Raw genomic sequence first — 25,920 nt, 5'->3', positions numbered from 1 at the left:
ATCCTGGAACTCCCTTCCAAACTGCACTGTGGGAGTACCTTCACCACATGGACTGCAGCGATTCAAGAAGGCAGCTCACTACCACCTTCTCGAGAGAAATTAGGGATGGGCAATAAATGCTGGCCTTGCCAGCAACGCCCATGTCCCGGAACAAATTTAAAAAAAGACTATGGTGGGTTTGGAGAGCATGTGCGTAATTGCACAGAGCGTGACAAATAAGGTTTGTGAGCTGTAGGTACAAGTTGCCACATGGGATTCTGCCACAGTGGCAATAATGGAAACCTGGCTCAAACAAGGGGCGGAATGGGAAATTAACATTCCTGACTGGATTGCATTCAGGAAAAATAGGGAAAGAAAAAAGGAGGCGAGGTGGTGATCCCGCCATCAACCCGCCTCCAAACAATTTTCACAAGTGTTGGGTCCCCGATTTGCGCATGGACCCGACACCTAGCAGTGGGAAGAGGATTTAAGCCAACTACCTGCCTATTAACAGGTAGCTGTTAGTAGTTGATAGGCTATTTTAAAATTTTGCCGCTTCTGCCTCGGGTTTCCCGACGTCCGGACACCACGCCAGGTAAGTGTGGCGTGTTGCAAGTCTGCTGTAATGTTTCTGGATTGATGACAGCCGCAGAAGTGGTGTGAAGGATCCAATGGTGCACTAGTGAGTCTCAGAGGTAAGAAAATGTTGTGAAATTCATTTTTAATGTATTTACACATTTCTTTAGGTAACAAGTTTTGAAATCCATGTCCAGTGCCACCTAATTGGGAGAACCTCTCTCACCAGTGACAGATCGCTTCTGTCACCTCACCTGCAGCTATCATCTATTCTAGCCTATAGAGGGAGTCATTGGAGAGCCTGGGTCAAACACTCAATGCTGTCAAACACTGAGAAATGAGCAGTCAAAAAAAAATTGTGCGTGGTCCCTTTAAGAAAACTGGCAGATGACGCGTCATCAAATGGTGTCAGCTGACCGGCATCCTCTTAACTGGCCGGCAAGCCTGCAGGGTGGGCTTAACAAGGTGAATCAACGTAAAATCACGTCTGTGGGCCAGATGCAGTTGGGGGCGGGACTATTAACTCTTAATAAACCTTATCATATGTACTTCCAAAGCGCTTGGCCAAATCTAGCTCAGCTACCTGATCTACTTCATTACTCATAACCAGATCTAGCACTGCCTCCATCCTTGTAGGCAACTAACATAGAGCTTGAGGAAGGAGTCCTATACACATTTTAGGAATTCCATTCATTTTTCTTCATTTACTCCCCCTCTGTTATAGAATCATAGAATAGTACAGCACAGAAGATCATTCGGCCCATCGAATCTGTGCCGGCTCTTTTAAAGAGCAATCCAATTAGTCCCACTCCCCGCTATTTCCCCATATCCCTTTAATTTTTTCTGCTTCAAGTATTTATCCAATTCCCATTTGAAGGCTACTATTGCATCTGCATCCACCACCCTAGCAGGCAGTGCATTCCAAATCCTAACCACACGTTTCATAAAAAAGTTTTTCCTCATGTCGCCTCTGTTTCTTCCGACAATCGCCCCAAATCCATGCCGTCTCACCACCGACCCCACAGCCACTGGAAACAGCCCTCACCCCATCCTGCATCAGAAGAGGGCCTATAAGGTCTATTACACAGAATCACAGAAACCCCACAGTGCAGATAGAGGCCATTTGGGCCCATTGAGCCTGCACCGACACATGTCCCACCCGATCCCCATAACCCCTACACCAACACATATCCCACCCTATCCCCGTAACCCCATGTATTTAATCCCCCCTAACACTAAGGGTCAATTTATCATAGCCAATCAACCTAACCCGCACATCTTTGGACTGTGGGAGGAAACCGGAGCACCCGGAGGAAACCCACACAAACACGGGGAGAGTGTGCAAACTCCACACAGACAGTCACCCGAGGCCGGACTCGAACCCGGGTCCCTGGCGCTGTGAGGCAACAGTGCTAACCACTATGCCACTGTGCTGCCATATTAGAATAATAATAATGAAAAAACTAAAGGACACAATGAGAAAATAAGAAAAGTTAAGAGCAGGGCAGGATAAAGAAAGCTAAAAGGAAATATGAGTAAAAATTTTCAAAATTTATAACAAGGAAGTGTAAAGTATTTTCCAAATATGTCAGTAAAAAGAGAATTGTTAAATTAGAGTGCCTCTGATGGGCAGGGTTGTCAATGTGTGGATGACGATCTAAAATGGTGCAGGTTTTTAATAAGTGCTTTGCATTGCTCTTTATTAAAGAGAAGGAAATTGGAGAAGAGGGGAATCCTGAAATGGTTGCGAATGAGATGAGCCATATTGTGATGATAATAGGAAAATTATAAATATGTTAGGCTAAAGGATGTATCTCAATGAGATGCATTTTAGGAAGATAGAGAGGAAAACGCTGTGGACCTAGAAATGATGGCCTTGCTATTAAACCTCTGCCATGATCTCTAGCTGCCTCCCTCCCTCCCGCAATTGGCCACTCTCCCCACCACCACCCCCGACAAGGCCCAATCTCTCGTTCCTCTCCTCCTGCGATTGGCATCTCTCCACCCTAAGCGCTGATCTCTCGCTCCCTCCCTCCCGCTATCGGCCTCTCTCCTGCCCTAAGCCCCGAGCTCTCCTTCCCTCCTGCAATCAGTCTCTCTACCCTCCCAAGCCCCGACCTCTCGCTCCCTTCCTCCTGCAATCGGCCTCTCTCCCCCCACAAGCCCCAATCTCTTGCTCCTTCCCTCCTGCAATCGGTCCCTCTCCCCCCACCCCCGATCGCTCACTCCATCCTTCCCACAATCGGCCCCTCTCCCCCCACCCCCGATCGCTCACTCCATCCTTCCCACAATCGGCCCCTCTCCCCCCACCCCCGATCGCTCACTCCATCCTTCCCACAATCGGCCCCTCTCCCCCCACCCCCGATCGCTCACTCCATCCTTCCCACAATCGGCCCCTCTCCCCCCACCCCCGATCGCTCACTCCATCCTTCCCACAATCGGCCCCTCTCCCCCCACCCCCGATCTCTTGCTCCCTTCCGCAATCGGCCCCTCTCCCCCCACCCCCGATCTCTTGCTCCCTTCCCTCCGCAATCGGCCCCTCTCCCCCCACCCCCGATCTCTTGCTCCCTTCCCTCCACAATCGGCCCCTCTCCCCCAACCCCTGATCTCTTGCTCCCTTCCCTCCGCAATCGGCCCCTCTCCCCCCGCCCCCGATCTCTTGCTCCCTTCCGCAATCGGCCCCTCTCCCCCCGCCCCCGATCTCTTGCTCCCTTCCCTCCGCAATCGGCCCCTCTCCCCCCACCCCCGATCTCTTGCTCCCTTCCCTCCACAATCGGCCCCTCTCCCCCCACCCCCGATCTCTTGCTCCCTTCCCTCCACAATCGGCCCCTCTCCCCCCACCCCCGATCTCTTGCTCCCTTCCCTCCACAATCGGCCCCTCTCCCCCCACCCCCGATCTCTTGCTCCCTTCCCTCCGCAATCGGCCCCTCTCCCCCCACCCCCGATCTCTTGCTCCCTTCCCTCCGCAATCGGCCCCTCTCCCCCCGCCCCTGATCTCTTGCTCCCTTCCGCCATCGGCCCCTCTCCCCCCACACCCGATCTCTTGCTCCTTTCCTTCCGCAATCGGCCCCTCTCCCCCCACTCCCGATCTCTTGCTCCCTTCCGCAATCGGCCCCTCTCCCCCCACCCCCGATCTCTTGCTCCCTTCCTTCCGCAGTCGGCCCCTCTCCCCCCACCCCCGATCTCTTGCTCCCTTCCCACAATCGGCCCCTCTCCCCCCACCCCCGATCTCTTGCTCCCTTCCCACAATCGGCCCCTCTCCCCCCACCCCCGATCTCTTGCTCCCTTCCCACAATCGGCCCCTCTCCCCCCACCCCCGATCTCTTGCTCCCTTCCCACAATCGGCCCCTCTCCCCCCACCCCCGATCTCTTGCTCCCTTCCTTCCGCAATCGGCCTTTCTCACCCCACCCCCGATCTCTTGCTCCCTTCCTTCCGCAATCGGCCTTTCTCACCCCACAAGCCCCGATATCTTGCGCCTTCCCTCCTGCAATCAGCCTCTTTCCCCCCAGAAGCCCCGATCTCTTGCTCCTTCCCACGTGCAATCAGCCTCTCTCCCCCCATAAGCCCCGATCTCTCATTCCATCCTTCCCGCAATTGGCTTCTCTCTCCCCCAAGACCCGATCTCTCACTCCCTCTCTCCAGCGATCGACAACCTTCCTCCCCCAAGCCCCAATCTCTCGTTCCCTCCCTCCAGCAATCGGCCCCTCTCCCCCCACCCCCGATATCTTGCTCCATCCCTCCAATCGGCCCCTCTCCCCCCACCCCCGATATCTGCTCCATCCCTCCTCCAATCGGCCCCTCTCCCCCCACCCCTGATATCTGCTCCATCCCTCCAATTGGCCCCTCTCCACACACCCCCGATATCTTGCTCCCTCCCTCCAGCAATCGGCCCCTCTCCCCCACCCCGATATCTGCTCCCTCCCTCCGCAATCGGCCCCTCTCCCCCACCCCCGATACCTTGCTCCCTCCCTCCAGCAATCGGCCCCTCTCCCCCCAACCCCCGATATCTTGCTCCATCCCTCCAGCAATTGGCCCCTCTCCCCCCAACCCCCGATATCTTGCTCCATCCCTCCAGCAATCGGTCCCTCTCCCCCCAACCCCTGATGTCTTGCTCCATCCCTCCAGCAATCGGTCCCTCTCCCCCCAACCCCTGATATCTTGCTCCATCCCTCCAGCAATTGGCCCCTCTCCCCCCAAATCTTGCTCCATCCCTCCAGCAATCGGTCCCTCTCCCCCCACCCCCGATATCTTGCTCCATCCCTCCAGCAATTGGCCCCTCTCCCCCCAACCCCCGATATCTTGCTCCATCCCTCCAGCAATCGGTCCCTCTCCCCGCAACCCCTGATATCTTGCTCCATCCCTCCAGCAATCGGTCCTGTGATGAAATATTCCATTCATCACTCATCAGTATTTCTCTGCCTGTGACTGTGGTTGGTTTCAGTTTCATTTCCATTGTATTGTACTGTGTGTAGGGCTCCGCCCATACCTGGCTCCTATGTAAGCTGGCCCAGCCTGCAGCATATCCAGTACGGCAGACCTCTGGATGGAAGATACATTCTCCTCTGTGTGTTACCTTCTAAGTCAATAAAAGCCTTGTTTTGTTTCGCTAACATCGAGTCTCGGATTTATTGAGGCACGTCAATTTTATTGACTTAATTTTCAACACAATGGATCAACTCTTGAAACCCGAACGTTTGGATTTGGACCAGCATGCTTCGGACGCATCGGCACGCTTCGGACACTGGTTTATGTGTATGGAATTCTTCCTGGACAATTCCGCAGCCGTCAAAGACGCTACGGACGCTGCGAGTATGAAACTCGGAATTCTGCGGAACTGGGTAAGCCACCGGGTTTACCCCCTCATCCAAGACGCCGACACGTACCCGGCCGCCTGCGACATCTTAAAGGTGCATTACCAGCAGCCTACGAATGAGGTGTATGCTAGGCATCTGCTCGCTACTCGCGCACAGCGACCTGGGGAATCGGTGGAGGAGTTCCTAGGCACCCTGAAAACGCTTGGCAAAGACTGCAAGTGCCAAGATGTAAAAGCTGCAGTGTACACTGACGAGCTTGTTCGCGATGCCTTTATCACAGGCCTCAGCTCCACTTACATCCGGCAGAGACTGCTGGAAAAAACGGGATTGGACCTGAAACAGGCTGCGGACACATCACGATCCCTGGATGTGGCCCAGAGAAACTCGGACGCCTACTCTTCAGCCCGCGCCGTCCACGCCGCCACGTGTGCACCAAGGGCGCCGCCATCTTGGAAGGCATCTTCCCCGCCCGGCAGCCCGACACCGTCGGGGCCCCGCTCTCCCCCCAGAAGCCCGACAGCCGCGACGCGTCGGGGACCCAACTGCTACTTCTGCGGGCAGCCGAAGCACACCAGAAACCTGTGCCCGGCGAAAGGCACCACCTGCTTTAAGTGCGGTAAGAAGGGGCACTTCGGGAAGGTGTGCAGAGGGAACCCCGCCGGAAAACCCGCCACCGCCGCGTGTGCGCCGTGGGAGCGGCCATCTTGGACACCATCTTGCCCGACCTCGTGGGGTCCGCCATCTTGTGAGCAGACAGCGTGGACGCCATCTTGTCTCGATCAGGGCCCTACAGTGGCATCGGTCACAGTGGACCAGACCAGGCCGCACCCGCTATCCAAATCAATGGTGGACATCGAGGTAAACGGGTGCAGGGTTAAATGTTTAATTGACAGTGGAAGCACGGAGAGTTTTATCCACCCTGAACTGGTACAACAACTCTCCCTAAAGGTGGTCCCTACTTGGGGTACCATCTCTATGGCTGATAAAACCCAGACATCGACCATTATGGGTTACTGCACGGTACAATTGTCCGTTAACGGAACTGTATACGATAATTTTAAAGTATTAATCATGAAGAATCTATGTGCGAGCGTGATCTTGGGCCTGGATTTCCAGTGCTACCACCAAAGCATCACGCTCAATTACGGTGGGTCCCAGCCGCCCCTCACAGTGTGCGGTCTGGCTACCCTGAAGGTAAAGCCGCCTTCGCTATTCGCGAACCTTACCCCTAACTGTCGGCCAATAGCAACCAAAAGCAGGAGGTACAGCTGGGAGGACAGGCGGTTTATCGCGACCGAGGTAGACAGGCTCCTGAAAGAGCGCATTATTGAACGCAGCAATAGCCCGTGGCGCGCCCAAGTGGTGGTGGTAAGGGGTAGCGAGAAGAAACGGATGGTGATCGACTATAGCCAAACGATCAACAGGTACACCCAACTAGACGCCTACCCGCTACCCCGCATATCAGAAATGGTGAACCAAATCGCCAAATACCGGGTGTTCTCCACCATCGACCTCAAGTCAGCGTACCACCAGCTCCCTATCAGACCAGAGGACCGCCCGTACACCGCCTTCGAGGCGAACGGACGCCTCTACCAATTCCTCAGAGTCCCCTTTGGGGTGACGAATGGGGTCTCGGTCTTCCAGAGGGAGATGGACCGCATGGTCGATGACCACCACTTGCAGGCAACCTTCCCCTACCTCGACAACGTCACCATCTGCGGTCACAACCAGCAGGATCACGACTCGAACCTCGAGAGGTTCCTGAAAACCGCACAAAAAACTCAACCTCACCTACAACGAGGACAAGTGCGTTTACAACACCACGCGCCTCTGCATACTAGGCAGCGTGGTGGAGAATGGGGAAATCGGACCAGACCCCGACCGATTGCGCCCCCTATGGGAGCTGCCCCTGCCCAACACTCCCAAAGCCCTGAAAAGGTGCCTGGGGTTATTTTCTTATTATTCCCAATGGGTCCCCAACTACTCCGACAAAGCCCGCCCCCTCTTGAAAGCATCCTCTTTTCCGCTCTCTGCTGAGGCCCACGCCGCCTTCAAAAGCATTAAGCAGGATATTGAGCGGGCCACGCTACAGGCAGTGGACGAGAACACCCCCTTTCAAGTGGAAAGTGATGCGTCTGACTTTGCCTTGGCGGCCACCCTCAACCAGGCGGGGCAGCCCGTAGCTTTCTTCTCGAGGACCCTCCAAGGGCCCAAGATCAGACACTCCTCCGTAGAAAAGGAGGCCCAAGCCATTGTGGAGGCAGTGCGCCACTGGCGCCACTACCTAGCCGGCAAACGCTTCACCCTACTTACCGACCAGCGGTCGGTAGCGTTTATGTTCAATAATAAACAGAGGGGGAAGATTAAAAATGATAAGATTCTTATGACATCATTTACCGGCCAGGGGCCCTTAACGAATCCCCCGACGCCCTCTCACGAGGGATGTGTGCCAGCGCCACCGGGGATCGGCTACAGACCCTCCACAATGACCTCTGCCACCCAGGGGTCACGCGGCTGTTCCACTTCATAAAGTCCCGCAACTTACCCTACCAGGAACTGTCGCACTTGCGCTGAGTGCAAGCCTCGGGTCTACCGCCCAGATAGAGCCCACTTAATCAAAGCTACACGGCCCTTTGAGCGGCTCAGCTTAGATTTCAAGGGCCCCCTCCCGTCCGTCGACTGCAATGTTTACTTCCTGAACATTATGGACGAATACTCTCGTTTCCCATTCGCCTTCCCCTGCCCAGACATTAAATGCCTCAACAGCCTGTTCTGCCTGTTCGGTATGCCGAGCTACATCCATACGGATAGGGGGGCGTCCTTCATGAGTGAAGAGCTACGCCAGTACATGCTGTCCAGGGGGATCGCCACGAGCCGTACCACCAGCTACAACCCCGGGGTAACGGTCAAGTGGAGCGAGAGAACGGGACAGTATGGAAAGCAGTCACTCTAGCTCTAAGGACCAAAGGCCTCCCTATCTCCCGCTGGCAGGAAGTCCTCCCAGATGTGCTCCATTCGATACGGTCGCTATTGTGTACTGCCACTAATGCCACGCCTCACGAGCGAATGTTTGTCTTTCCCCGGAAATCCACCTCAGGCGTATCCATGCCGTCATGGCTCTCCACCCCAGGTCCGGTATTCGTGCGAAGGCATGTGAGGGGCCACAAGACGGACCCTCTCGTGGAGTCAGTGCACCTACTCCACGCCAACCCCCAATACGCGTATGTCCGGCACGCCGACGGAAGGGAGGACACCGTGTCCATAAAAGACGTCGCCCCAGCCGGTAACGACAACAACCACGACAACAGCAGCAACAACGACCACAGCAACTCTTACCCACCCACTACTCTTTCATCACCCCCGGAAGAACATCGACCAACGGTACCCCCACCAACTACCCCTTCAACAACCCTGGCGGCACCCCCGGCAGAGACCCAGGAGGCCACCGGGGACACCCAGCCGATACCCGCGGCACCACAACAGCCACGTCGGTCGCAGAGGACTATCAAACCCCCGAACAGACTAAATCTATAGAAGGGGTGAATGTGATGAAATATTCCATTCATCACTCATCAGTATTTCTCTGCCTGTGACTGTGGTTGGTTTCAGTTTCATTTCCATTGTATTGTACTGTGTGTAGGGCTCCGCCCATACCTGGCTCCTATGTAAGCTGGCCCAGCCTGCAGCACATCCAGTACGGCAGACCTCTGGATGGAAGATACATTCTCCTCTGTGTGTTACCTTCTAAGTCAATAAAAGCCTTGTTTTGTTTCGCTAACATCGAGTCTCGGATTTATTGAGGCACATCAGGTCCCTCTCCCCGCAACCCCCGATATCTTGCTCCATCCCTCCAGCAATCGGCCTCTCTCCCCCCACCCCCGAAATCTTGCTCCATCCCTCCAGCAATCGGCCTCTCTCCCCCCACCCCCGATATCTTGCTCCATCCCTCCAGCAATCGGCCTCTCTCCCCCCACCCCCGATATCTTGCTCCATCCCTCCAGCAATCGGCCCCTCTCCCCCGCCCCCGATATCTTGCTCCATCCCTCCAGCAATTGGCCCCTCTCCCCCCAACCCCCGATATCTTGCTCCATCCCTCCAGCAATTGGCCTCTCTCCCCCCACCCCCGATATCTTGCTCCATCCCTCCAGCAATCGGCCTCTCTCCCCCCCACCCCTGATATCTTGCTCCATCCCTCCAGCAATCGGTCCCTCTCCCCCCAACCCCTGATATCTTGCTCCATCCCTCCAGCAATCGGTCCCTCTCCCCGCAACCCCCGATATCTTGCTCCATCCCTCCAGCAATCGGCCTCTCTCCCCCCACCCCCGATATCTTTCTCCATCCCTCCAGCAATCGGCCTCTCTCCCCCCCACCCCTGATATCTTGCTCCATCCCTCCAGCAATCGGCCTCTCTCCCCCCACCCCCAATATCTTGCTCCATCACTCCAGCAATTGGCCCCTCTCCCCCCAACCCCCGATATCTTGCTCCATCCCTCCAGCAATCGGCCTCTCTCCCCCCACCCCCGATATCTTGCTCCATCCCTCCAGCAATCGGCCTCTCTCCCCCCCACCCCTGATATCTTGCTCCATCCCTCCAGCAATCGGTCCCTCTCCCCCCAACCCGATATCTTGCTCCATCCCTCCAGCAATCGGTCCCTCTCCCCGCAACCCCCGATATCTTGCTCCATCCCTCCAGCAATCGGCCTCTCTCCCCCCACCCCCGATATCTTGCTCCATCCCTCCAGCAATCGTCTCTCTCCCCCCACCCCCGATATCTTGCTCCATCCCTCCAGCAATCGGCCTCTCTCCCCCCAACCCCCGATATCTTGCTCCATCCCTCCAGCAATCGGTCTCTCTCCCCCCAACCCCCGATATCTTGCTCCATCCCTCCAGCAATCGGTCCCTCTCCCCCCAACCCGATACCTGCTCCATCCATCCAGCAATTGGTCCCTCTCCCCCCAACCCCCGATATCTTGCTCCATCCCTCCTCCAATCGGCCTCTCTCCCCCCAACCCGATATCTTGCTCCATCCCTCCAGCAATCGGTCCCTCTCCCCGCAACCCCTGATACCTGCTCCATCCCTCCAGCAATCGGCCTCTCTCCCCCCAACCCCTGATATCTTGCTCCATCCCTCCAGCAATCGGCCTCTCTCCCCCCAACCCGATACCTGCTCCATCCCTCCAGCAATCGGTCCCTCTCCCCCCAAGCCCCGATACCTGCTCCATCCCTCCAGCAATCAGCCGCTCTCCCCCCAAGCCCCGATACCTGCTCCATCCCTCCTCCAATCGGCCTCTCTCCCCCCAAGCCCCGATACCTGCTCCATCCCTCCTCCAATCAGCCGCTCTCCCCCCAAGCCCCGATACCTGCTCCATCCCTCCTCCAATCGGCCTCTCTCCCCCCAAGCCCCGATACCTGCTCCATCCCTCCTGCAATCAGCCGCTCTCTCCCCAAGCCCCGATATCTTGCTCCATCCCTCCTGCAATCGGCCTCTCTCTCCCCACCCCCCGATATCTTGCTCCATCCCTCCTGCAATCACATCTCTCTCCCCCCATTCACAAAACAGCGATCTCCCACTCACAGATATACTGAGCTTCAAATATGGAGTCTAAATGTGTAAGGAGGACTGAGCCCAGAAGATCTGTCAGGATAGGCTGTACACGACTCTGATGGTAAGAACTTCCACAGCACAGTGCTCCTGCCATTTTCAGGCTCAGACCTCAGTCATTTAGCAGAAAATGTGAGGGCAATTTTAACCTAACCTTCCCGACAGGAACCGAACTTAAATGGAGAGTAAAAACGTGAGCATGTAAAACGAGTGGCCGACCTTGACCCACCCAACGAAAACACAGTTCAAAATCTGTCTTCTGCTTCATCACAACTTGCTCCATAGAAAGTTACACAATAATTATGCTGAAGGCCTTCAAAATACATTAAAATACATGTTGGGCTGACTAGCAGAATTCTGTATCTCAAACAATATGCACAGCATATTTTAAATAAACATGTAATTAAAATTGTGCAATGAGAAAGGGTTAATTAACAACCTTGCAGTAAAGGGGCCTTTAGGGAAGAGTGACCAGAATATGATAGAATTTTATATTAAGTTTGAAAGTGATTTAGTTAAATCCAAAACTAGAGTATTAAATCTAAACAAAGCAAACTACGTAGGTATGAGGGGCGAGTTGGCTAAGGTAGATTGGGAAACTACATTAAAAGGTATGACAGTAGACAAGCAGTGGCCTGCATTAAAAAAATTAATACATAATTTACAACAAATATACATTCCTTTAAGGCACAAAAACCCCCACAGGAAAGGTGGTCCAACCGTGGCTAACAAGAGAAGTTAAAGATAGTATTAGATCAAAGGAAGAGGCTTATAATGTTGCCAAAAAGAGTAGTAAGCCTGAGGATTGGGAGGATTTTAGAATTTAGTAAAGGCAGACCAAGAAATTGATAAAGGGAAAATAGAATATGAGAGTAAACTAGTGAGAGACATAAAAACAGACTGTAAAAGCTTCTATAGGTATGTAAAAAGGAAAAGATTAACAAAAGTAAATGTGGGTCCCTTACAGGCTGAGACAAGAGAAATTATAATGGCGAATAAGGAAATGGCAGAGAAATTAAACAAATACTTTGGCCCCGATTTTCGGGCAGCTGTCGGGCGGCTTTTCATGCAGCCGTGGTCCGAAAATCGCGGAAAAAGCGGGTCGGGACCCCCCCGGCCTGATTCCCCGCCCCGTCCGACTTTCGGACCGCCGTTTCCACACGCCCCGCTTCAGTCCCGCCCGCCGCTGGCGGGACTGCTCGTCGGCACACTAATCACCAATGATCACCTTGTTAAGGACGATTTTCCCGTGCCGTTGCGACTTTGGGGCTTTCCCCACCTGAACCCCGCCGATGAGAGCTGGCGTGAAAACAGCTGGCTTGCTTGCTTGCAGCAGCAGGTCGCTGAGGACTAAAGCTCTTTAAAGAGGCAGCATTTGCAGGCTGCAGGACCTTGTTGATCAAGGCTTGGGGGAACTATTTGAAGCCTTAGGAGCAGCTGCAGAAAGTTGGAGCCTCACACACTTCTTCAGTGTGAGCTCCTGGGAAGCCCCTCTCACCACCCTAACTCAGGACCTCCTCAACCGAGGCATCTGCTAGAAGCATGGGAGGCCTTTGGCACCTTCCCTTCCTGGCATTAGAGGATCTCCAACAGCAAAGGTGGCAGCAGCAGAACCAGGAACAGCAGGATGATTACCAGGAGCACCAGGCTGCTGCTCACTCACCTGAAGCTGCACAAGCCAGAAGGGGCCAGCACTTGGAAGTGGCTTGAGAGCACCTTGCTGCGCTTTAGGGGGCCAGTGGGACCCGCTTCTGCACTGGCAGTCCTACTCAGAAGGACTTCCATGAAGATCTGGTTTCTCTGTTCAACAGATGGCCAACGCTCTTCAAGAGATGTCATTCTCTTATGAGCACTCACCATGTTTTCCGTATGCTGGCGAGTTATCTCCTCCATGGAGGTTGCCAGCCTTTCCATGGTGCTGCGTTCATGCACCAATGACTCCACAAAAGCTCTGCTCATGGTCGCTATGGACTCCTCCATTCGCTCCACACTCGCAGCAACCCTGGAGACAAAACCTGCCAGAGACTCCTGCATCTGTGCATGGAGATCCATCACCTCTTCTCTTGCGGATGGACCCAGAGGCAGAGGGTCAAGATGCAGCGCAGCTGAGCTGAGCTGGCAGAGCCCTGCGCCCTCCGACGAGGACTCTCCACTGCTGTCCCTGTCTCCAGAATCTGCTGAGGCTCACTTGTCAGCTGTGAAACACCAGGTGACAACACCACTCTATGTCCCAAAGGTCCCCCCGAGGTGTGAGTGTCTGCGCTGGAGCTGGGTGCGCTTACTTCTGCTGACGCTGCACCCTCAGAGGTTGGAGCTTCCTCTGAGGAGTCTGGCTGCACAGCCTCTTCCTCCTCCACAGTGAGGACGGGGGCTCTGGATGGTACTGTGGGTGAGTAAAGGAAGGAGTAACAGATGTAATGCCAAGGTTCCTCTGGTGACACCCAGCAAGTTGGCATCTGCTGACACCTGCATCCATGCAGCATTGGTCTCAGTGGGAGGCCTCTTCCTCCCTGACCTAGGGAAGAGGACCTCCCTGTGGGCCCTAACCCCATCCAATAATGCCTGCAGTGAAGCCTCGTCGAATTTGAAGGCAGCTCGGGGTCTGGCACTGGCCACAGCTGCTGCAGGCTCCTCTGCCATCCTGTATGGTTCGTTTGGAAGCCTTCAGAGGATGCAGTGCTTGCTATGGACCTTGAAAGCACCACGAATGATGACATCATACTGTGGGGATTTCTGACTCGATTTAGACAATTAGCAAGGCTTCCCACATGCTGGGAATTAATTGGCCAATTGAGGGAAAATTGCGTGGGGCTGGCTGCCACTTTTTTTTAATGTGTGTCAGAAACCCCACATTCGGGGAAATCTGACCATTTCCCACACAAGCCGAAAATCGGGGCCTTTGTGTCTGTCTTCACGGAAGAAGACGCAAAATACTTCCCGGAAATAGTGGAGAACCAAGGGTCTAGCGAGAATGAGGAACTGAAAGAAATTAGTATTAGTAAAAAAATAGTACTGGAGAAATTAAAGGGACTGAAAGCTGATAAATCACCTGTACCTGATCCTAGGGTTTTGAAAGAGGTGGCTATCGAGATCGTGGATGCATTGGTTGTCATCTTCTAAAATTCCATAGATTCTAGAATGGTTCCCGTGGATTGGAAGGTAGCAAATGTAACCCCACTATTGAAGAAAGGAGGGAGAGAAAACGGGGAACTACAGACCAGTTAGCCTGACATCAGTAGTAGGGAAAATGCTAGAATCTATTATTAAGGACGTGGTAACAGGGCACTTAGAAAATAATAATGGGATTGGGCAGAGACAACACGGATTTATGAAAGGGAAATCGTGTTTGACAAATCACAGAATCACAGAAACCTCACAGTACAGATAGAGGCCATTTCGGCCCATCGAGCCTGCACCGACACATATCCCACCCGATCCCCGTAACCCCACGTATTTAATCCCCCTAACACTAAGGGTCAATTTTTATCATAGCCAATCAACCTAACCCCGCACATCTTTGGACTGTGGGAGGAAACCGGAGCACCCGGAGAAAACCCACGCAAACACGGGGAGAATGTGCAAACTCCACACAGACAGTCACCCGAGGCCGGATTCGAACCCGGGTCCCTGGCGCTGTGAGGCAACAGTGCTAACCACTATGCCACCGTGCTGCCAAATGTGTTGAGTTTTTTGAGGTTGTAACTAGCAGAATAGATAAGGGGGCACCAGTGGATGTGGTGTATTTGGATTTTCAGAAGGCATTCAATAAGGTGCCACACAAGAGGCTATTAAACAAAATTTGGGCTCATGGGATTGGGGGTAATATTCTAGCTTGAATTGAGGATTGGTTAACAGTCAGAAAACAGAGAGTAGGAATAAACGGGTCATTTTCGGGTTGGCAGGCTGTAACTAGTGGGGTACTGCAAGGATCAGTGCTTGGGCCTCAGCTATTCACAATCTATATCAATGATTTGGATGAGAAGACCAAATGTAATATATCCAAGTTTGCTGATGATACAAAGCTGTGTGGGAATGTAAGTTGTGAGGAGGATGCAGAGGCTTCAAGGGGATATAGACAAGCTAAGTGAGTGGGCAAGAACATGGCAAATGGAATATAATGAGGAGAAATGTGAAGTTTTCCACTTTGGTAGGAAAAATAGAAAAGCAGAGTATTTTTTAAATGGTAAGAGATTGGGAAATGTTGGTGCTTAGAAGGACCTGGGTCTCCTTGTACACGAATCACTGAAAGTTAACATGCAAGTACAGCAAGCAATTAGGAAAGCAAATGGTATGTTGACCTTTATTACAAGAGGATTTGAGTATAAGAGTAAAGATGTCTTACTGCAATTATATAGAGCCCTGGTGCGACCACACCGGGAGTATTGGTCTCCTTACCTAAGGAAGGATATACTTGCCATAGAGGGAGTACAACGAAGGTTTACCAGACTGGTTCCTGGGATGGGGGGATTACCTATGAGGAGAAATTGAGTAAACTAGGCTTATATTCTCTAGAGTTTAGAAGAATGAGAGGTGATCTCATTAAAACATGCAGGATTCTTACAGGGCTTGACAGGGTAGATGCAGGGAGGATGTTTCCCCTGGCTGGGGAGTCTAGAACCAGGGGTTACAGTCTCAGAATAAGGGGTCAGCCATTTAGGGCTGAGATGAGGAGAAATTTCTTCACTCAGAGGATGGTGAATCTTTTGAATTCTCTACCCCAGAGGGGTGGAGGCTCAGTCGTTGAGTATATTCAAGACAGAGATCGATGGATTTTTGAATATTAAGGGAATCAAGGTATATGGGGTTTTACAGGAAAGTGGTGATGAGGTGGAAGATCAGCCATGATCTCATTGAATGGCGGAGTGGGCTCGAGGAGCCAAATGGCCTACTCCTGCTCCTATTTCTTACGTTCTTCAAATTATTAAAACTGGAAGAGGTGGTTATTTTCATTAGTTATGCAGCAACTAAATTTTATCCAGGAAGTAAATGAATAAAGATTTTTATGTTCACTCAAGAGAAGCTGAGTGGTCTGCACAGAGCGATCCTAAACGGAGTGCTTCTAAACAGAGTACTCAGGTTGGGACTTTGGAAAGATTGAGAATTCGGAGCAGAGAGGGAAGGAGCAAGTGAAAGGAGCAGCCGGAGATAAAGGTAGCACGTTTCAGGAGGTGGTCACCCCACAACGTAAGGGTGTGCAGGCAGAGAGGGAATGCGTGACCGCCAGACAGACAAGGAGGACCAGGCAGGTAGTGCAGGAGTCCCCTGAGTGCATCTCGCTCTCTAACTGGTATTTGCGGGGAAATTACAGAAAGGTGCAAGAACTATAGAATAGTGATAATGGGGGACTTCAATTATCCTAATATAGACTGGGATAGTAATAGTGTAAAGGGCAGAGAGGGGGAAGAATTTCTGAAGTGTGTACAGGAGAATTTTCTTGATCAGTATGCTGGAGGCATTTCTGGATCTGGTTCTGGGGAATGAGGTGCGTCAAGTAGAGCAAGTGTCAGTAGGGGAACATTTAGGGAACAGTGATCATAGTATCAGAAGGTTTAGACTAGCTATGGAAAAGGACAGGGAGCAATCTAAAGTAAAAATACTTAATTGGAGGAGGGCCAACTTCAGTGGGATAAGAATGGATCTGGCCCGGGTAAATTGGAATTAAAGACTGGCAGGCAAAACTGTAATCGAACAATGGGCTGCCTTTAAAGAGATGGTTCGGATACAGTCAAGGTACATTCCCATGAGGGGGAAATGTAGAGCAACCAAAGCCAGAGCTCCCTGGATGACGAAAGAGATAGAGAGTAAAATGAAGCAGAAAAAGCGGATGTGCGACGGATGTCAGGTTGAGAATTTAATTGAGAACCAGGCTGAATATAGGAAGTTCAGAGGGGAAGTGAAAAAGGAAATAAGAGGGGCAAAGAGAGAGTATGAGAATAGACTGGCAGCTAACATAAAAGGGAATCCAAAAGTCTTCTATAGGCACATAAATAATAAACGGGTAGTAAGAGGAGGGGTGGGTCCAATTAGGGACCAAAAAGGAGACCTACAAATGGAGGCAGAGGGCATGGCTGAGGTACTACGTGAGTACTTTGCATTTGTCTTTACCAAGGAAGATGATGCTGCCAAAGTCATAGTGAAAGAGTAGTTGAGATACTGGATGGGATAAAAATTGATAAAGAGAAGGTACTACAGTAGAAAGGCTGACTGTACTTAAAGTAGATAAGTCACCAGGACCGGATGGGATGCATCCTAGGATGCGAAGGGAGGTAAGGGTGGCAATTACGGAGGTATTGGCCATAATCTTCCAATCCCCCTTAGATACAGGGGTGGTGCCAGAGGATTGGAAAATTGCAAATGTTACACCATTGTTCAAAAAAGGGTGTAAAGTTAAACCCAGCAACTGCAGGCCAGTCAGTTTGACCTCAGTAGTGGGGAAGCTTTTAGAAACAGTAATCAGTGACAAAATTAACAGTCACTTGGACAAGTGTGGATTAATTAAGGAAAGCCAGCACAGATTTGTTAAAGGCAAATCATGTTTAACCAACTTGATTGAGTTTTTTGATGAGGTAACAGAGAGGGTTGATCAGGGCAATGCGGTTGATGTGGTGTACATGGACTTCCAAAAGGCGTTTGATAAAGTGCCACATAATAGGCTTGCCAGCAAAAGTTGAAGCCCATGGAATAAAAGGGACAGTGGTAGCATGGATACGAAATTGACTAAGTGACAGGAAACGGAGAGTAGTGGTGAAGAGGGTGCATGAACAGAGAGACCTCAGGGTATATGTGCACAAATCATTGAAGGTGGCAGGGCAGGTTGAGAAAGCGATTAAAAAAGCATACGGGATCCTGGGCTTCATAAATAGAGGCACAGAGTACAAAAGCAAGGAAGTTATGATGAACCTTTATAAAACACTGGTTTGGCCTCAACTGGAGTATTGTGTCCAATTCTGGGCACTGCACTTTAGGAAGGATGTGAAGGCCTTAGAGAGGGTGCAGAAAAGACTTACAAGAATTATTCCAGGGATGAGGGACTTCAGTTACGTGGATAGACTGGAGAAGCTGGGGTTGTTCTCCTTAGAGCAGAGAAGGTTGAGAGGAGATTTGATAGAGATGTTCAAAATCATGAGGGGTCTAGACAGAGTAGACCCTTGTCCTTTTCCTTCAGGTGCTTATCCAATTCCCTTTTGAAAGCCACAATTGAATCTGCCTCCACCACCCATTCAGGCAGTGCATTCCAGATCCTAACCACTCGCTGCGTAAAAAAGTTTTTTCTCATGTCACCTTTGGTTTTTTCGCCAATCACCTTAAATCTGTGGCCTCTGGTTCTCAACCCTTCCCCCAACGGGAACAATTTCTCTCTATCTACTCCGTCTAGACCCATCATGATTTTGAACACCTCTCCTCTCAACCTTCTCTGCTCCAAGGAGAATGACCTCAGCATCTCTAGTCTATTTACATAACTGAAGTCAATCATCCCTGGAACCATTCTCGTAAATCTTTTCTGCACCCTCTCTAAGGCCTTCACATCTTTCCTAAAGTGTGGTGCCCATAATTGGACACAATACTCCAGCTGAGGCCTAACCAGTGATTTATAAAGGATTAGCATAACTTCCTTGCTTTTGTACTCTATGTGGGTTAAATTGAAAAACGAATATTATAGATTTACAAAAGTAAGAAATAAATCCATATAAAGCTTTTATTGTGTTATATGCATCTGTGTCACAAGTGATTTTAAAAAGATTATAGCATACAATGAATATTTTAACATCTTTTTCACAGACCTTACCTATGCAGTATGAATGAAATAGTTGTGTATGCTTCTGATCTTGACAGCTAAGAATAGTATTAATATCAAATTTAAACTATAATTTCATCTTTAAAATTGTTCTCAGCTTCCATTTCTCATGAAGGCAATGACTTCTCACTATGATATGGTTTCTTAGCTCTCCAGTACCTCACTCAAATAGCCATTATTTATGTGTGAAAATCGGTAAACTATGCAATGGAAGGGGCCAAACCCGATTTTGTACTCCTTCCATGTCCACACATACGTACCTCCAGCAGGGTTTGATGGACAACCACCAAGGAACCCTGGCACATTGTCTCCTTCCTAAGCTGAGGCACTGAGGACAACTGTAGCACCTCTACCATCACCCCAAATCAGAGTAGGTAACTCAGCCCATTCTGGAAATCAAGCCAAAGACCCTTCCTACCTATGGCTTGGCTACTCACCAGATAAAGTATGATTTAAGTGTGATGATGATAGAATTCTATATCAGAAATCATGGCGTGATCAGAAAGCTGAGGTATTCCAAATACTTGAGAATCAAGGCTGGATAAAGCTTTACGTGAGAAAGATTCAGAAAAAGTTAGTAAAGGCTACAAAAATTACTCTTCAAAAATGAATGTCAGCAATCTGAAGTATTGATTTATATTTTTTTACATGCGCTGCATGAATTAATAGCTAGTTCTGTTAACAGGAGGCCAGCAATCTATGTAGAGATTTAATACACAGCTTAAAGGTGTTTTTTTCTACTTACCTAATAATGCCAATAGTCCCATTATTGTAAGCACTGGTTTGCGAACCATCTGCACATGTGGAGGTTTTGTATTGTTCATCTGAAACCTCGCAGTCAGAGTCCTCTGTGTAAAGTAATTTGGGTAGTAGTTCAGGAAGGCATTGTCATTGCTAAGCAATGTAAAGTTGATAGTGTTCTGTGGATTTCCAATGAGCAGATTCTGGTGCTGTGCTATTACCTAGCAGAAAACAAAAAGAAAATATTAAAGCATTTTTAGTAACTTGATAAGATTTTTAACCGTAGCAGCAATCATTAAGTAGGAATGGAAATACTGTGGGAACCGAGCCGCAGGATTCCTTACACAATAAAGTACATCTAGATAATGGTGCGAAAATAATAGGGTAATAATAGTGGGGGATTTCAACTTCCCCAATATTAATTGGGATAGTCAGAGTGTGAAAGGCTTAGAGGGTGCAAAATTCTTAAAGTGCATCCAGGAGAGCTTTTTGAGCCAACATGTAGAAAGTCCTACAAGAGAGGGGGCGGTACTGGACCTAATTCTAGGGAATGTAGCCGGGCAAGTGGTGGAAGTGTCAGTAGGAGAGCATTTTGGCGACAGTGACCATAATTCGGTGAGATTTAAGGTGGTCATGGAAAAAGACAAAGACGGCCCGGAAATAAGGGGGAAGGCCGATTTTAATATGATAAGGCAGGATCTGGCCAAAGTGGACTGGGAGCAGCTACTTATAGGAAAATCCACATCAAAGCAGTGGGAGACTTTCAGAAGGGAAATAGAGAGAGTACAACGCCAACATGTTCCCGTAAAGGTCAAGGGTGGGACCTAAAAGCAAAGGGAACCTTGGATGACAAGGGATATACAAAAATGCATTAGGAAAAAAAGGGGGGCTTTTGGCAGTTACAAAAGACTTAAGACGGAGGAAGCCCTAGAGGAGTATAAAAAGTGCAGGGGCATACTTAAAAAAGAAATTAGGAGAGCGAGGAGGGGCCATGAAATAACACTGGCGAGCAAAATAAAGGAAAATCCTAAGATGTTTTATAAGTATATTAAAGGCAATAGGATAACCAGGGAAAGGGTAGGGCCCATTAGGGACCAAAGTGGCAATCTGTGTGTAGAGCCAGATGATGTAGGCGGGGTTTTAAATGAATTTTTTGCATCTGTGTTCACTATGGAGAAAGACGATGTAGACATAGAAATCGGGCAAGGGGACTGTGATATACTTGAACATATTAGCATCGAGAGGGAAGAGGTACTAGCGGTTTTAGCAGGCCAAAAAGTGGATAAATCCCCAGGCCCGGACAAGATGTATCCCAGGCTGCTGTGTGAGGCAAAGGAGGAGATTGCAGGGGCTCTGACACAAATTTTCAGAACCTCCCTGGCCACAGGGGATGTACCAGAGGACTGGAGAACAGCTAACGTAGTACCATTATTCAAGAAGGGTAGCAGGGATAAACCAGGGAATTACAGGCCAGTGAGCCTAACATCTGTGGTAGGGAAATTATTGGAAAAGATTATGAGGGACAAAATTAGTCTCCACTTGGAGAGGCAAGGATTAATCGGGGATAGTCAGCATGGCTTTGTCAAGGGTAAATCATGTCTGACCAATCTGATTGAATTTTTCGAGGGGGTGACTAGGTGTGTGGATGAAGGAAATGCTGTGGATGTGGTATACATGGACTTCAGTAAGGCTTTTGACAAAGTCCCGCATAGGAGACTGGTCAAGAAGGTAAGAGCCCATGGGATCCAGGGTGCCTTGGCACGTTGGATCCTAAACTGGCTGAGTGGCAGGAGGCAGAGGGTGATGGTTGAAGGTTGCTTTTGTGACTGGAGGCCTGTGTCCAGTGGGGTACCTCAGGGATCGGTGCTGGGTCCCTTGCTGTTTGTGATCTACATAAATGATTTGGAGGAGAATGTAAAAGGTATGATCAGTAAGTTCGCAGATGACACGAAAATTGGTGGGGTGGTAAATTGCGAGGAGGAAAGCCTCAGGCTACAGGACGATATAAACGGGTTGGTCAGATGGGCGGAAAAGTGGCAAATGGAATTTAACCCTGAAAAGTGCGAGGTGATGCATTTTGGACGGACAAATAAGGCAAGGAAATACACAATGAGTGGTGGGACCCTAGGAAGTACAGAGGGTCAGAGGGACCTTGGTGTACATGTACATAGATCCCTGAAGGCAGCGGAACAGGTAGATAAGGTGGTTATAAAGGCATATGGGATACTTGCCTTCATTAGCCGAGGCATAGAGTATAAGAGCAGGGAGGTTATGATGGAGCTGTACAAAACGCTGGTAAGGCCACAGCTGGAGTACTGTGTGCAGTTCTGGTCGCCTCACTATAGGAAGGATGTGATTGCTTTGGAGGGGGTGCAGAGGAGATTCACCAGGATGTTACCTGGGATGGAGCGCCTCAGCTATGAAGAAAGACTAAACAGGCTGGGGTTGTTTTCCTTGGAGCAAAGAAGGCTGAGGGGGGACCTGATTCAGGTGTACAAAATGATGAGGGGCATAGATAGGGTAGATAAAGAGGAACTTTTCCCCTTAGTAGGGGGGTCAATAACAAGGGGGCATAGATTCAAGGTAAGGGGCAGGAGGTTTAGAGGGGATATGAGGAGGAACTTTTTCACCCAGAGGGTGGTTGGAGTCTGGAACTCACTGCCTGAAAGGGTGGTAGAGGAAGGAACCCTCACAACATTCAAGAAGCATTTGGATGAGCACTTGAAATGCCATTGCATACAAGGCTATGGACCAAATGCTGGAAAATGGGATTAGATTGGACAGGGCTTGATGGACGGCGCAGGCACGATGGGCCGAAGGGCCTCTTTCTGTGCTGTATAACTCTATGACTCTATATGAGAGAGGGCCTTTTGCATGCTTTTGCTTTTGTGTATGTTTTTCATGCAATATATATTAGAAGGTATGTGGTAAATAAGGTTGGTGAGCTGCATGGGGGGGAAATAGCCACATGGGAATATGATGTTGTGGCGATAATGGAGACCTGGCTCAAAAAAGGGCAGGATTGGGTACTAAATATTCCTGGGTATAAGGGGGGCGATTTTCCCAGCCTCGAGGAGGCAGGACAGTTGGAAAAATGGCAAAAACTGAGGGCGGGTTCGGAACCTGCCTCCAACCCACCTCTGCGCAATTTTGCCAGAGGCGGTTTTAATGGGTGCGATTTGGTCCCGCCTCCATCAGTCCAGAGAGATAGTTAAGACCTTTAAATAGTAGTTAAGGGCCTCTATTTTGACAGACCCTCATTATTTTACCACATTTTCAGCATGTTCTACGACCCTCCTAAACCACGTCAGCTAAACCTGGTGGGTTGACAAGTGGGTGGCCTCCTCACAGCTGCAGCTCCACCATTAAAGCGGAGCTTTCATCAGGGATCAGTTGCATGTGGCAGAACTTTTGTTCCACAGGTCTTTCAGCACTTTTAGCAGGCCTACTGAAGTCGGAAGTGCTGCAGCTTCTATCTCTCAACTGTGGGAGCTTCTTCGAAGACCCTCTCCCCGCTTGGACTGAGCGCTTCCCCACCGGAGGTGTCTGCCAGCAGCATGGTAACCATTTATTTCCTTTCACCATGGACCTCAGATTCGGACGAGGAGCAGCCACGGCAGCAGCAGAACCAGGCAGCTCAGCAGCAGGAGCCCCAACCTCCTGCTCACCCACCTGATGCTGCACAGGGCAGAAGGCGCCAGCGCATGGAGATACCCCCTCTCAGGGTTTACAGACAGAGGATGAGCTACCTCAACATGAGTGAACAGCAGTGCCAAAGGAGGCTGAGACTTTCGCGAGAGGTTGTCAGAGACATTTGCGCACTGCTGCACCAACACCTGGAGCCCAAAGGAGCAGGTGGACACCCCTTACCAGTGGCCGTCAGTCATCACCGCACTCAAGTTTTTTGCCTCAGGCTCCTTCCAGGGATCATCAGCAGTATCTCCCAGTCGGCCGCCCACAGTTGCATCACGCAGGTTACCGATGCCCTTTTCGCAAAGGCCCACAATTACATCCACTTCTCAAGGGATCAAGCAAGTGTAACCGCGTGTTCAGTTGGCTTTGCAAATATGGCAGGCTTGCCAATGGTGCAGGGCATCATAGACTGTACACATGTGGCCCTTAGGGAAACCCATCAAAACCCAGCCATCTTTGTCAACCGCAAGGGCTTCCACTGCCTCAACGTACAGCTGGTGTGTGACCACAAGAAGACCAACTTAACGGATAGCTCCTTGGTGACAAGGGCTACCTCCTGAAGAAGTGGCTAATGACGCCGATCAGGCGGCCAGCTAACGAGGCCGAAGAGCTCTACAACGCTAGCCACATTTTGACCAAGTCCATCATCGAGCAAACGATCGGCTTGTTGAAGATGCGATTCTGATGTCCTGACAAATCAGGTGGAGCCTTGCAGTATTCAGCAGCCAGGGTCTTCAGAATGGTCGTGGTCGGTTGTGCACAGCACAACATGGCACAGCGTCATGGCTTGCAGCTTCCTGATGAGCAAGTGGCTCAGTTCATAGCCTCCTCAGGTGAGGATGAGGAGGAGGAATTCCTAACGCCAGCCTATCAACCAGTAGCAGCGGCTGCACGCGAGCACATGGCTGCCCGTGATGCAAGGGATGCACTTATCCTGGCCAGATTTGCATAGGTTGCCCATGTTGGCACATGTCCTTGGCTCCATCTTGAGACATGATAGACTATGGACATGACTCTTTCGCCTCCTTTCACTCTGGCCACCAACCTGACCACGCAAGTGTCGTGGAGCCCGCAATTTGGAGCTGCCTAAGGCGAAATAACAGATGCCATCACATCAACAGTTTGCCATCAAATCATTTTTATACTTTCAAACAGGAATGGCATTTCGTCAATAAAGATAAACATTCACCCAGTGGCTATCCCTGTGACTAATGGTGCTTTATTTTTCTCTTGCGCGTGCTCCCACGTGGTGCTCCCCCTGTGGCTTCAGTAGAAGTGGAGGCCCCTTGCTCACTTTCATGCTGCTCCTGCTTCGACACCTTTGGCGGGCGTCCTCTGGTTTTACAAGCCTTGTGAGGGCTCGCCAAACGTCTGCTCCTCCTGCGGCAGTGCAGGGGCCGAGACGTCCATCTCAGTTGGGTGCGGACTCTGACCGAGGGCTACGCAGTGGCATGGAAGTGTGAGCGCTTGGAGAGGAGCCCCCACTTCCTTGTTGTCTGTCACCAACTTCCCTCTCATGGGTCAGGTCCACCTCAGTGCTTACAAGTGGCTTGAGAGCAACTTGCTGCACATCAGGGGGCCATGGGAACCCGTATCTGCGCTGGCAGTCCTACTCAAAAGGACTTCCATGAAGCTCTGGTTTCTCTGTTCAATAGCTGCCCATCGCTCCTCCAGAGATGTCAGTCTGTTCTGAACATTCACCATGTTTTCCTCACTCTGGCGACTTATTGCCTTATTGGCCATAGCCAGCTTTTCCACGGAGGTTGCCATCCTTTCCGTGGTGCTGCGTATATGCGCCATTGCCTCCCCAACGGCACTGCTCCTGTTGGACTCCTCCATCCTCTCCACACTTGCAGTGACCCTGGAGACAAGACCTGTCAGAGACTCCTGCACCTGCTCCTGGAGTTCCAGCATCGCTCTCCTTCTGGATGGACCCAGAAACACAGGGTTCACATGCAGTGAAGCACAGCTAGGAGAGTCCTGCGCCCTCTGCCCAGGACTCTCCACTGCTGTCCCTGTCTCCACCACCTGCTGATGCTCACCTGTGAGATGTGATACACACGGTGACAACACTAATCTATGTCCCAAAGGTCCCACTGAGGTGTGCGTATCTGCGCTGGTACTGGGTGCGCTTAATTCTGCTGACGCTGCGTCCTCAGAGGTTACAGGTTTCCCTGAGGAGTCTTGCTGCTCAGCCTCTTCCTCCTCAACAGTGGGGTGGGGCTCTGTGGATGGTCCTGTGGGGGAGTAAAGGCATGGGTTAGACATTTGACAGAAGTGTGGCATGCACATGCAATAGTGCAGATGCTCAAGTGGCATTCTAATAATGTACACCAGCAGCCATTTCAGTCACTCAAGCAGTGTAAATGAGAGAGAGGCAAAACTATTCTGCCACCAGCTTGCTCTGCCTCGCCCATCTGTCTATCCTCCACTTTCACCTCCACCTCTGCGCCGGCGATGTCCAGTGCCACCTCTTCAGCGTGGGTGAGAATGGCGAGGGAAGGTGGCCCTCCTCCTGTTTTCGCCCTTTCCCTTCTATTGTGGGCTCTCTTTAGGAAATAGTGATCATAGCATCATAAGGTTTAGGTTAGCTATGGAAAAGGACAAAGAGCAATCTAGAGTCAAAATATTTAACTGGAGGGGGGCCAATTTCAGTGGGTTGAAAACGGATCTGGCCCAGGTAAATTGGTATCAAAGATTGGCAGGCAAAACTGTATCG

General features: G+C 50.8%; 1 protein-coding gene across 5 annotated transcripts in view; it reads right to left on the bottom strand.

Moving 5' to 3' along the window:
• idua (alpha-L-iduronidase) overlaps positions 1-25,920 on the bottom strand; it is a 485,317-nt gene that overhangs the window by 98,539 nt on the left and 360,858 nt on the right. For all 5 annotated transcript variants that reach the window (XM_086010067.1, XM_086010077.1, XM_086010048.1 and 2 more), the window contains one exon: positions 19,513-19,729. In XM_086010067.1, the coding sequence (XP_085866193.1) occupies positions 19,513-19,729 (217 nt within the window). The remainder of the gene's footprint in view (positions 1-19,512; positions 19,730-25,920) is intronic.

Source organism: Somniosus microcephalus, chromosome 2, assembly GCF_052327205.1.
Source record: "Somniosus microcephalus isolate GS21.2 chromosome 2, FLI_Smic_1.0, whole genome shotgun sequence".
NCBI classification, from domain to species: domain Eukaryota; kingdom Metazoa; phylum Chordata; class Chondrichthyes; order Squaliformes; family Somniosidae; genus Somniosus; species Somniosus microcephalus.
This window is presented reverse-complemented; position numbering and strand designations above follow the sequence as displayed.